The following is a 12,201-nucleotide window of genomic DNA, read 5'->3' on the forward strand; positions in this document are numbered from 1 at the left end:
CCCCCGTAGCACCTAGTGTCGTGACAGGGCTCAGCTGGCATCTGCAGATGTGAATTAAGCCCTGGAGCAGAAGGTTTCCTACAAATGATCCTGTTCTCTTCCATTCCCAGCACAAGGCCCAGAGGCAATCGCTTTTCAGAAACTGTGATGAATTCACTAACTGGCCCCGTGAAGGACACGCCTTCTCCTTCGTGCGTCTGGGCCTCCTGTGGTCAACAAAGGAGGTGACCTGGACGATTTCTAAGGGACCTTCTGGCCAAGAGGAAGGGCAACCACTGTCCACCGAGCATTCAGGGTCACGAGAGTGCCTGTGTGCCAGCTGACAGGCTTGGAGGGGGGCGACCGGCCTGGAGAAACAGCTCTGGACGGAGTCAGAAGAGGGACCGCACCCTGCAGCACCAGAGGGAGGCACACAAAGGGGGTTTGTGAGGAAGCGCGGGGGGGTGAGGGGGCAGGGAGGGAGGGGTGGCGGCAGCCTCGCCTGGGCCTTGGGTCTGGGCCCTCAGGGGTCGAGTCCGGCCTGGGCTCCGGCCCGTCTTTTTAACTTTGGTACTTTGGGGCTGGCGATCTGGTGAGTCAGGGGAGGTGGTAGATGAGGAGAAAGGAAAGGCCAAGGAGCAGCAGGCAGGGTTTTGACGAATTCTTCTATGTCGACTGCAGAAATCAGCACCTGTAGCCTAATCTTCAGAAGTGCGTGCTTCCCGTGCCTTGCCCAACCTGAGGTCTAAAACTGGGTACCCCAGGGGCAGCTTATGACCCAAATATCTGTCTGCAGTCAGAGCCACGTTGAGCTCTCCAGCTGGGGATTTTCAACAAAAGCCAGGGGCCTCAGCCTGCACAGGCCAAGCCAGAGTCTGAGGACCCCTGGGTCTGCGCCCCAGGGCTGCCCCCCCTGGTTTGCGCACACCCTAGATGGAGGTCGTGCCCGAGTGTCGGCTCAGCCAGACTCTCCTGACACCCTGACCTGGGGTCCCCCTCCCCCGGGCAGCTCAAGCTCCAGACACCTGTCACCTCGGGCCTGATGTCAAGGAAGCTGTGGGCAGAGGCCAGGCAGGAACGCAGACACAGCTAACGAGGGCTCCTAGAAGTTCAGAAATAGGCAGTGTCGAGCGCCCAGATGCCAGTGGGTGCCAGCTGCCAAACAGACCTCCCCTCCCGGCAGCTCCCCCTGCGAACAGACTGCGATTTTCAGGTCACCGCTTTGCTGGACGGGGCTACCCAGGTGGGACCCCGACGCAGAGCCCAGTGGTGTCCGGCCAGCCGAGCAGCGTGCAGCCTTCGCAGAAGAGCCGAAGGCAAGGCCTCTGCCTGGTGGCCCAGCCCGGCGGGGTGTCTGGAACAGGGCCGGGCCCTCACTGCAGGAGGAGGGGGCGGGAGGAAAAGGAGCGAACAGCTGCGCGCTCCGTGGGGAGGATCCCCAAATAGAAAGTCACATACGCACTGCAGGCTTTGACCCAGAATGCTCAGAGCTACACCGTCAATCCAGCGCTCCTCGGGCAGCGGGGCTGCTGATGAGCCTGAGATATCCTCAGGGGCCCTGTGTCTCTACCTGAGCTCCAAGGACACTCGTCTCTCATCGCCTTTCTGAGCCAATGCCAATCTCTGATCATTAAAAAAAAAGTGCTCACAGCGGTAATACCCTGTGTGGTTTACACTGCGTTCATATCCACACCTTGTTCATCGTCATCTGACGTGGGCAGAGGGCACAGCCTCATGCCGCACCCCAGTCACTGTCTGGGACAGCTGCCTCCCCAGTGAGCTGATTCCTGGACCCGCCGGCTCCTGGAAGCCGGGGCCATATACCCTGCTCCCCTCTCCTGGGGCCAGTGCACCCTGCCCACAGCCGACATGAAGCAGGGGACACTGGGCTGCCTCTCCAGGCTTCCAAGAGAGCTGTTTACACAACCCAGCCCAGGTCCTGGCTGGCTGTCCCTACTCCCTGTGGGGTTTTAATTAGCCTGGCTCTCGGCTCACAGGCTGGGCAGTGGACGATGCTGGTCAGGGCACCTGGGTTTGAGATCGGAATTTCCAACCTACTGCCCGCGCAACATTGGGAAAGTCCCTCGGTCTCCTCCCCGGTGAAGTGGAAATATTAGTCTCTGTGTCACAGGAGTAGACGAGCTATTGTCTACAAAAGAACGTGCACAAGAGAGCCACTTGGCCATCCTCTCCTCCCGGCTTCCGAGGAGGACAGGCAGAACTACAGAGTAGCACACATCTGTTCCCAGTGCAGGAAGCCTGGGAAGAGTCTACCTACCCCTTGACTGGGAGCTGCTGTAGCCCATGGTCTAGCACAGGGCTGGGCACACAGGAGGAACCCTGGAAATGTGGCAGGAGGCCTGAGATATGCAGGCCCTCTGACCTCAGGAGCAAAGGGACTTACCCAAGGGCTCACAAAGTGCTAGTTAGAGCTCTGGAATGAAATTTGAGGTCTCCTGAGTCCCCTGTGCTTTTTGCAAAGAAAAGTGTGTGCTTTCGAGGATGAGGGGCACAAACCCCCAACCTGATCACACGCCACGGCAGCCGGTGAACGGCCCTCCTCCTACTGGGCATATCTAAGGTCACCAGTCTAAAGCAGAGGGACAGACAGGACTCCTTTCTGCCCCTTCCTCAGCTCCATTTGCACTCGAGGTGACAAGAAGGAGAAGAAGGGGTGAGTCGTTGGTTTAGGTCATACTGCAGGTGGAAAGCAGGCTGCACTTCGGGCCACCCGAATGGGGACCCTTGATAGAGCTCCCCACCTTCGCCATGAGCATCTTACTACAAGTCACTGGATTTCTTGGATCTAAGTGTCCTCATCCATAAAGAGGGGCAACGGCTGGGAAGGTCGGAAGGAAGACTGGACATGCCAACTCATGGTAACTAGAGAGTCAGCCATTCGTTATCATCCCATGACGACACACAGAAGGTGCGCCGTGAGCGCAGCATCCCGTTCCTTCTCCGACTGTACGTCTAATGCCCTTAATGCCTCCATTTTCTCTGGAGCTGCCTTATGAACGGAATAGGCGGCTGCCCAGAGCTGGGGAATCTTCGCAACTTTGGGTGCAGACTGAGACGGAGACGACTGGGCTCCAATTCCACGTGGGCTCTGAAGCGCTCCCATCTGGGGTGCTAGTATTTTAGAGATTCGTGCACTAGTAATCAATCCACTCACCGTGCTGGGGGAGGAGCGGAGATCTTAACTTCAAAAGGAGGGAGCAAACATTCTGCCTCCTGTTAAAACTCCATACACTCACTGCAGAGACTGGATGCCTTATTAAGCTTGGGTGGATGCCCGAGTGTTCAAAAGGTAAAACTCCAGACCACGAGTCATTAAGCCATCAGGCTGCTGAGTGAATGAACAAATGCTGACAGGGTGCTGCACTTTCTTACGACAACTGCTCCCACCTGATATGTGCTTGGAGCTTTGTGGTTTTCAACATGCTTCAGAGCCAAGAGGCAGCAGAGCACAGTGGTGAAGAAAGCAGGCTCTGAGCTCTGCTGCACCTTGTCTCTGTGACTTTGTCAAGTTGCTTAACCTCTTTGAGCCTCAGTTTCCTGCAGCTAACCTCTTCATCTCAGGGTTATCCTAAGGATTACAGGAAATAAGGCAGCCCAAATGCTCAGCAAGTGCGCAGCGCCTAGTCAGCACTCAACTCAAGGTGGCTATTCTTACTCCTGGTTCATTTGATCTTTGTCCTCAGAGTGGGCAAAGGATGGACAAAGCCCCACGGCTAGTTAGGAGCAGAAGCAAGACTGGAATCAGGTGTCCTGGGCCCTGGTCTTAGGCCAAGAAAAATCGTCACATCAGACGCACGTTTTCCTGCAAGGGGACTCTCAAAAATTCACATGGAGAAACGTCTATTTAGGTCTTCTGTCCATTTTCGGATTGGACTGTTCGTTTTTTTGATATTGAGCTGCATGAGCTGCTTGTAAATTTTGGAGATTAATCCTTTGTCAGTTGCTCCATTTACAAATATTTTCTCCCATTCTGAGGGTTGCCTTTCTGTCTTATTTATGGTTTCCTTTGCTATGCAATAGGTCCCATTTGTTCATTTTTGCTTTTATTTCCATTTCTCTAGGAGGTGGGTCAAAAAGGATCTTGCTGTGATTTATGTCATAGAGTGTTCTGCCTATGTTTCCCTCTAAGAGTCTTATAGTGTCTGGCCTTATATTTAGGTCTTTAATCCATTTTGAGTTTATGTTTTGTGTATGGTGCTAGGTAGTGTTCTAATCTCATTCTTTTACATGTAGCTGTCCAGTGTTCCCAGCACCACTTATTGAAGAGGCTGTCTTTTCTCCATTGTGTATTCTTGCCTCCTTTATCAAAGATAAGGTGACCATATGTGTATGGGTTTATTTCTGGGCTTTCTATCCTGTTGCACTGATCTATGTTTCTGTTTTTGTGCTAGTACCATACTGTCTTGATTACTGTAGCTTTGTAGTATAGTCTGAACTCAGGGAGCCTGATTCCTCCAGCTCTGTTTTTCTTTCTCAAGATTGCTTTGGCTATTTGGGGTCTCTTGTGTTTCCATACAAATTGTAAAATTTCTTGTTCTAGTTCTGTGAAAAATGCCATTGGTAACACCTCACACCGGTCAGAATGGCCATCATCAAAAAATCTACAAACAATAAATGCTGGAGAGGGTGTGGAGAAAAGGGAACACTCTTGCACTGTTGGTGGGAATGTAAATTGATACAGCCACTATGCAGAACAGTATGGAGGTTCCTTAAAAAACTAAAAATAGAACTACCATATGACCCAGCAATACCACTACTGGGCATATACCCTGAGAAAACCATAATTCAAAAAGAGTCATGTACCACAATGTTCATTGCAGCACTATTTACAACAGTCAGGACATGGAAGCAACCTAAGTGTCCACTGACAGAAGAATGGATAAAGAAGATGTGGCACATATATACAGTGGAATATTACTCAGCCATAAAAGAAACGAAATTGAGTTATTTGTAGTGAGGTGGATGGGCCTAGAGTCTGTCCTACAGAGTGAAGTAAGTCAGAAAGAGAAAAACAAATTCTGTATGCTAACACATATGTATGGAATCTAAAAAAAAAAAAAAAGGTTCTAATGAACCTAGGGGCAGGACGGGAATAAAGACGCAGATGTAGAGAATGTACGTGAGGACACGGGTAGGGGGAAGGGTCAGCTGGGACGAAGTGAGAGAGAGGCATGGACATATATACACTACCAAACGTAAGGTAGATAGCTAGTGGGAAGCAGCCGCATAGCACAGGGAGATCAGCTCGGTGCTTTGTGACCACCTAGAGGGGTGGGATAGGGAGGGTGGGAGGGAGACCCAAGAGGGACAGATATGGGTATATGTATATATGTATATTCACTTTGTTATACAGCAGAAACTAACACAACATTGTAAAGCAATTATACTCCAATAAAGATGTTAAAAAAAAACTTCACATGTAAATCCCAGGGCTGTTTCAAAGAACTCTCCTTTGGGACTGATATAATTTTATTAACAAAACTTGACTTGAAATTTGTTTTTTGTTGTTGTTATTGTTAGTCTGTCTCTTGGGAAAGGACAAAAAAAAACAGGTAAGCTGAATGTCTGTGTCAGACCTCTATGCTGAGGATGCTGCCAGGACAAGGGAGGGTGGAGCTAGGGAACTGCTTCCAGAGGCACAGAGTTTCCTGGGGCTGGGGTGTGGGTTGTCATCCCTGGATGTTATAAAAGCACCCGAGGGAGAGCAAGCATTGGAAACAGCCGAGATCCAGTCCAGGCCACACCTGGGAGGTGCCAGTCCAGCTCCCACAAAGGACTGCTTTCTGCTGCTGCCGTCCTGGGCCCTGTATTAACTTATACGGACAGCAGGTGTCATGGTGAACTGACTGGCCATTCTGCTTTGAATCTGTCCGTCTGTCCACAAACACGGGGCTGCTGAGCCACTCAGCGTGTGGAGCAGAGCTCCGTGTGGGCACCAGGTACCTTCCTTGAAGCTGCAGGGATTGACCAGCTGCGAGAAGTCAGCTGTGCTCAAACCAGGAACTGTTCAAACCAGAACTGGCTGCATCAGCAGTGCCTGGCTCCCAGCATACCCATCAGGCAGAGCCAAGGGAGCGGGTGCCCTAGGTGTCAGCTCCTCAGAGGCCATGTGCATCTTCCAAGAAGATGAATGTGATTTTGACCTTTCGGAGCCCAAGCCTTGGTTTTTGGATCCCCTCCACCGGGACAAATCCATGGTCTTCTAGGACAGCTTGGCTTTTCAGAAACAGCTCACTCTGAGCCACTGGCGGAGAATAAGGTGTGCCACGGAGGAGGGAGAAGGGCTGATTTTGATCAAGACCGAGGTGTGACTCTAAAGCAATGAATGTGAATTTTTGGCAAGACTTACAAAGGACTCTGAAGGCCACCTACAAAGAGAAGCCTAGCCCGGAAATGGCGTGAGCAAGGGCCGCTTCTCCAGAGTGAGGGCACGGGTGGCAGCTCTAAGAACCTGTTCTAGGAAAAACCCATCCTGCGCTGAGATCTACACTTATCAAAACCAAAACGATTACTTACTGGTCACACTTTTTAAAAGGGTGTTGGTGGGGCACATGGGGGGAAGGGGAAGAGGATCCTGCATCTACAACCCACCCAGTCTTTTCCCCTAGGGTTGGAAACAAGCGTGAAACAAAGGAGAAACTGCAAGTCCTGTTGAAACTGACCATGAACTCTGGACGCATTACCTAGAGGCTTTCCTTCACTGACTTAGTTCTTGACCATAAAAGAGAAGCAAGAACTCAAAAGGGTAATTAGGATGGAGGGTAGAGATTGCCATGGAAAGATGCCTGGCGGAACGGCTGGCAGGACAGGCCAAAGAAATTGCTCCCTCTCTGCCATCCCATCTTTCTGCCATCTCTGTGAGAGCTGGAACTCCAGTAAACAAAGTTTTGTAAATGCCTCAACTGGATACCACATTTTCAGTACATTGTTGGTGGTAGACAACCAGGGCAAAAGACAGCAACAGGATTTCAACAATGTCCCCGCACACTTGTGCACAGATCAGAATCCTCAACTAAATAGAAAACTGACTTACTGAAAGTGGATTGCCCTTGGAATTGGAGAAGCCAGGCCCTCTAGTTATGTGAAATGACATTACCTCAGAGCCCCCAGCTCCCAGTTCTCTGAACGGGAAGGAAGCAGACCCACGGGTCTAGAAGAGCCATTTCCTCTCTGCTCTATTAATTGCAGAGATTAAGTGAGCCACTCCTTTGTGGACCTAATACACTGAGATAACAGCCATTGTGTTTGCGGCACCTCCTATTAACTGAGCTAACCCTGGTAGACTGGCGAGGTTGCAGGCTTTTATTGTCAGATTCAACCAACCAATGGCTCTCTGGAATCCCTAACCCTGAGTTTCGGACCCATGGATGACATCTGAGTTCCAAGGGAAGAAAGCAGAAATTTGTCAAATGAGTTTTTGAAAGGACATCAGGGCCAGAGAATCGAATGGGAATAGCTTTCTGTGCCCTACTCACCGGCTTCCTGTTCTCAGTGGTACTAGGAAGCTAATATAATATATCTAGTTCCTGTCATCCCCACATTCCCGGTTTCTATTAAGGTAAAAAGTAGGTCTTTTTCCCTTTTCACCCTTCATCTCTTTCCAGTTGAACAGGTGCAGTGCAGAGAGAGCTGGACTGGGAATCCACATGGAACCTTGGACTCTATTTCCTGCTCTTCCAAAAACTCACAAGGGGCAAGGTCAGCTCATCTCCTAGATCCCTTCTAGGTCAGATTTCAGTGCCTTACATTTTGGGTTGGTTGCTTGCCACCAAGTTCGCACAGAGAATTTCAATAACACATATTACGTTCAAGTATAAGATTAGAAGCATTCAAAACCCCCCTCCCCCCGATAGCCCATTGTCTGACCGATTCCTGGAGCTTTCTGGGCTCCTGACGATTTCCCACCATGCCGAAATGGGGAAGCATGCTCTTGATTACAAGCCGACTTTTCCAGTCATCCATTGTTTGACCTGCAATTTTATTCTTGACTCTCCAAGGCGCTTCCCAAACGACCTAGACACAGGGCTTAGGGAGACAAAAAGTACACTGTCTTTCAGATATGAAGATGAGACCATTGACCCCGTGAATCACAGACTTGCATTCTGAGGACAGGTTTAGGTGGAGTCAGCCACGTTCATTTTCCTGTCTCTCTTCCCACCCCACCACCCTCATGGAGCACCTCCCACCTCCAGGGATGAAGGGCACCTCTGGGAGGCACTTGGCTGGGATGAGACCGCAGTCCCTGGCCATGGGGCAGAGTGAAGTTCACTGGAGAGCTGAGGGATGGGTGGAGAAGCAGCCCAATGTACCTTAAATAACAGCGGGCTTAAAGGCAGGGAATGGGGCTCCTGGGTCTGCCTTTGCTTGTGTGGTACGCAGTGAGATCTGGGGAAAGGCTTTTCTGTTTTCTGACACAGGTTTTGTTTTTTTTTTTTTTAATATGAAAACCATGGCGGTTGGATCACGTGATGGCTTATTGCCCCTTCAGCTCTACTGAAGCCTTTGGCCCATAGAAGGAGCAACTCCCCACTCTGCCCGTTAGCACCCAGCCAAGTGAGCTGACAGGTCATAACCTGACAGTCAATGGAAAGAAGCAATGGACGTCGGAAGGGGCTCATGAAAACCTGGTGCACTGGTTTACAAAAAACTAACCGAGCTGGCTGCCATCACGGCTGCCCCAATTTATGCCCTCCATGACAGATGAGCGGACACGTGCAAACCCAGGTACAGCGGACTTTTTTCGTTTTGTTTTGTTTCATTTCTTTTTGTTCTCACAATGTAGACGTGGAATAGGAGCTCTGCTAAGACATTCATATGCGAGGGAAGCTCTCCTTCCCATAGATCTACTTGGCAGTACAAAACCAGGTCTAAAATTTCCATGTCCAGATGCCTGGCTCTGGAAAAATGGAGAAGTACTTTCCCAATTCTCCCACTGAGTACAACCGAAACCTCTGGACATTACATATAAAACAAACATAAGAAGACCCTGAAAGGTGGAGAGAAGAAAGCAGGCTGGTAGGGACCTTGGGCCCTAAGGAACACCGCGGTGGCGAGCTCCCTGGGTTTTCATTCTGCCTCGTAGATCCCAGATCAGGACCGGAAGCCAACAATCCAAAGTACCGATGAACAGAGACAAAAAGGCTCCAGCAAAAGCCAAAGGACTGGGAGAGGGGCAGCCTCCCAAGACCGAAAACTTTTATACAAGAACCACTCTAATTCAGCTAAACACCATAGAAAAAAGGGTGTTCCCACCCAGCCCCATCAGTAAAGGCCAGCTGGGGACCTAGAATCCACTCCCACAGAGCGGTGATGAGTCATCTCTCCCTGTCCCTGCTAGGGTGGTGTTAGAAGAGACCTCACAGAGAGCCAGGACCTTTGCCCCGGCACAGCGGTAATAGGTCCACATCCCATCCCTTCCAGTGTCAGTGGAGATCACATGGGGAACAGTAATGAGGCACTCCTACCTATCCCAGCCAGGGTGGCATTAGTGGAAGCCCAGTGGGGAGCTGGAACTGTCACCACTGCCCAGCAGTAATGAGAAGCCCCGACCTCCCCGGTGTCAAGGAAGGCTAAGTGGGGAACCTGGATTTCTATAGCTACCTGGCAGAAATGAGAGAGTGTGCTCCCCCTTTCCCTGCCAGAGCATTGTCAGAGGAAGTCAGCTAAAACAGAAGATCTAAATAAGTGCTGAGAGATATGCTTCAGGTATGGAAGGGGAATCAAGACATTCTTAGATGAAGGGAAACTAAAAAGGCAAACTAAAAGACTTTGTTAACAACAGACCTCTCCTAAGAGAATGACTAAAGGAAGTTCTCTGAACAGAAAGGAAATGATAAAAGAAGAAATTCTGGACATCACCAAGGAAGAAAGAACAATGGAAAGAGAAAAAATATGGGTAAATAGAATAGACTTTCCTTTTCCTTTCAAGTTTTCTAAATTATGTTTGGTGTTGAAGCACCAATTATAACAGTGCTGTGGTTCTAAATGTATGTGGGAGAAATAGTTAACGATTACATTATAAACAGAGGAGGGTGGTAAAGCAGTGGAAAGAGAGGTAAGGTTTCTATACTTCACTTGAACTGGTAAAATGTTGACATCAGTAGATGCTTATAAGTTATTTATATACGATGTAATACCTAGAGCCAGCAAGAAAAATGGTATACGAAAAGAAACATGCAAAACACTGTACATGAATCATCAAATGGAACTCTAAAAAATATTCAGGTCACCCACAGGAAGACAGGAAAAAGAAAATAGAGAAACAAAAATAGAGAGCAAACAGAAATTAAAAATAAATTGGCAGAATTAAGCACTAACATCAATAAGTACATTAAGTGAAAAGGATCTAAATACACCTATTAAAAGACAGAAATTGACAGAGTCAATAAAAAAACATAAGCCAACTATATGATGTCTGCAAGATGCTCACCTCAAATATAATGAAAAGTAAAAGGATGAAAAAACATGCAATTGTTAATTTAAAAAAAAAGGAGCAGGGGTGGCTCTAGTAATGCCAGATAAAGTAACTTCAGAACAAAGAAAATTACCAGGCACAGAGAGGGGCATTACATTACGGAAAAAGGGTCAAAAGTGAACATGACTGAAAGGAGAAATTGACATTTATAGTGGAGACTTCAATGTCCTCTCTCAACAGTTGATAGAACAATTAGACAGAAAATCAGCAAGATACAGAACGCAACACCACCACCATCTAATAGGATCTAATTGACATTTATAGAACACTCCACCAAGAAACAGGAAAATTTACATTCTTTTCAAGCATCCAAGAAATATATACCAAGATAGACATATTTTGGACTATAAAACAATCTACCAAATTTTTAAGAAGTTGAAGTAATACGTGATGGCTTAGTACACTGTGGATGTACTGATGCCGCTGAATTGTTACGTGAATTTCACCTTCATTTAAAAAAAATCAATACCACCAAATACTGGCAACAACGGGAGAAACTGGATTACTCATACATTGTTGGAGGGAATGAAAACTGGTACTTTCTTAAAAACCGAACATGCAACTCCTACATGACCCAGCAGTTGCATTACTGGGTATTTATCCCACAGGAATGAAAACTTGTAGTCATACAAAAATTTGTAAACAAGTGTTTATAGTAGATTTATTCATGATAGCCCCAAACTGGAAACAACCCAGAAATCTTTCAATGAACGAAGGATTAAACAAACTGGCACCTGTATACCACGGTACACTCCTCAGCAAAAAAAAAGACACGACTGTTGATATATATATAATGACCTGGATGAATCTGCAGAGAATTACGCTGAGTGAAAAAAAAAGGCAACCCCCCCAAACTTACATACTGTGTGATTCCATTTATATAATTCTTAAAATGACAAAACTATAGAAATGGACTGATTAGACATTGCCAAAGGGTAAGGAGGAGGTTGGTGTGGGAAGGAAGTGGATGTGTCCATAAACGGGCAAAATGAGGGATTCATGTGGAGATGGAAATGTTCCGTACCTTGACTGTACCCTGCTTGTGATATTATACTACAGTTTTGCAAGATGTTATCATTAGGCGAAGCTGGCTAAAGGGTACATGGGATCTATTTGCATTCTTTCTTTTTTTTAAAAAAATAAGATGTTGGGGGTAGGAGTTTATTAATTAATTTATTTATTTTTGCTGTGTTGGTTCTTCATTTCTGGGCAAGGGCTTTCTCTAGTTGTGGCAAGTGGGGGCCACTCTTCATCGCGGTGCACGGGCCTCTCATTATCGTGGCCTCTCTTGTTGTGGAGCACAGGCTCCAGACGCACAGGCTCAGTAGTTGTGGCTCACGGGCCTAGTTGCTCCGCGGCATGTGGGATCCTCCCAGACTGGGGCTCGAACCCATGTCCCCTGCATTAGCAGGCAGATTCTCAACCACTGTGCCACCAGGGAAGCCCTATTTGCATTATTTCTTACACCTGCATGTGAATCTACAATTATCTCAAAACCACAAGTTCAATTAAAATCACATGACCGTATTATGTGATGCAGAAAACGGACTTCACAAAATTCAACACCCATTCACGATGAAAACTCTCAGAAAACCAGAACTAGAGGGGAACTTCCTCAACTTGATAAAGAACATCTACAATATATCTACAGCTAACTTCACACTTAATGATTAAAGACTGAATGCTTTCCCTCCACGATTGGTAACAAGGCAAGGATATCTGCTCTC

At 48.0% G+C, this 12,201-nt stretch overlaps 1 protein-coding gene across 13 annotated transcripts in view; it reads right to left on the bottom strand.

Annotated features, from left to right (window-relative positions):
* The window catches only part of MAMLD1 (mastermind like domain containing 1), a 117,248-nt gene that overhangs the window by 50,828 nt on the left and 54,219 nt on the right, over positions 1–12,201 (bottom strand). For 12 of the 13 annotated variants that reach the window (XM_060292183.1, XM_060292184.1, XM_060292185.2 and 9 more), the window contains one exon: positions 7,867–8,025. The exons of the other annotated variant lie outside the window; for it this stretch is intronic. In XM_060292183.1, the coding sequence (XP_060148166.1) occupies positions 7,867–7,962 (96 nt within the window). In that variant the 5' untranslated portion in view covers positions 7,963–8,025. The remainder of the gene's footprint in view (positions 1–7,866; positions 8,026–12,201) is intronic. 13 annotated transcript variants of the gene reach the window in all.

This window comes from Globicephala melas, chromosome X (assembly GCF_963455315.2).
Source record: "Globicephala melas chromosome X, mGloMel1.2, whole genome shotgun sequence".
Classification (NCBI taxonomy): domain Eukaryota; kingdom Metazoa; phylum Chordata; class Mammalia; order Artiodactyla; family Delphinidae; genus Globicephala; species Globicephala melas.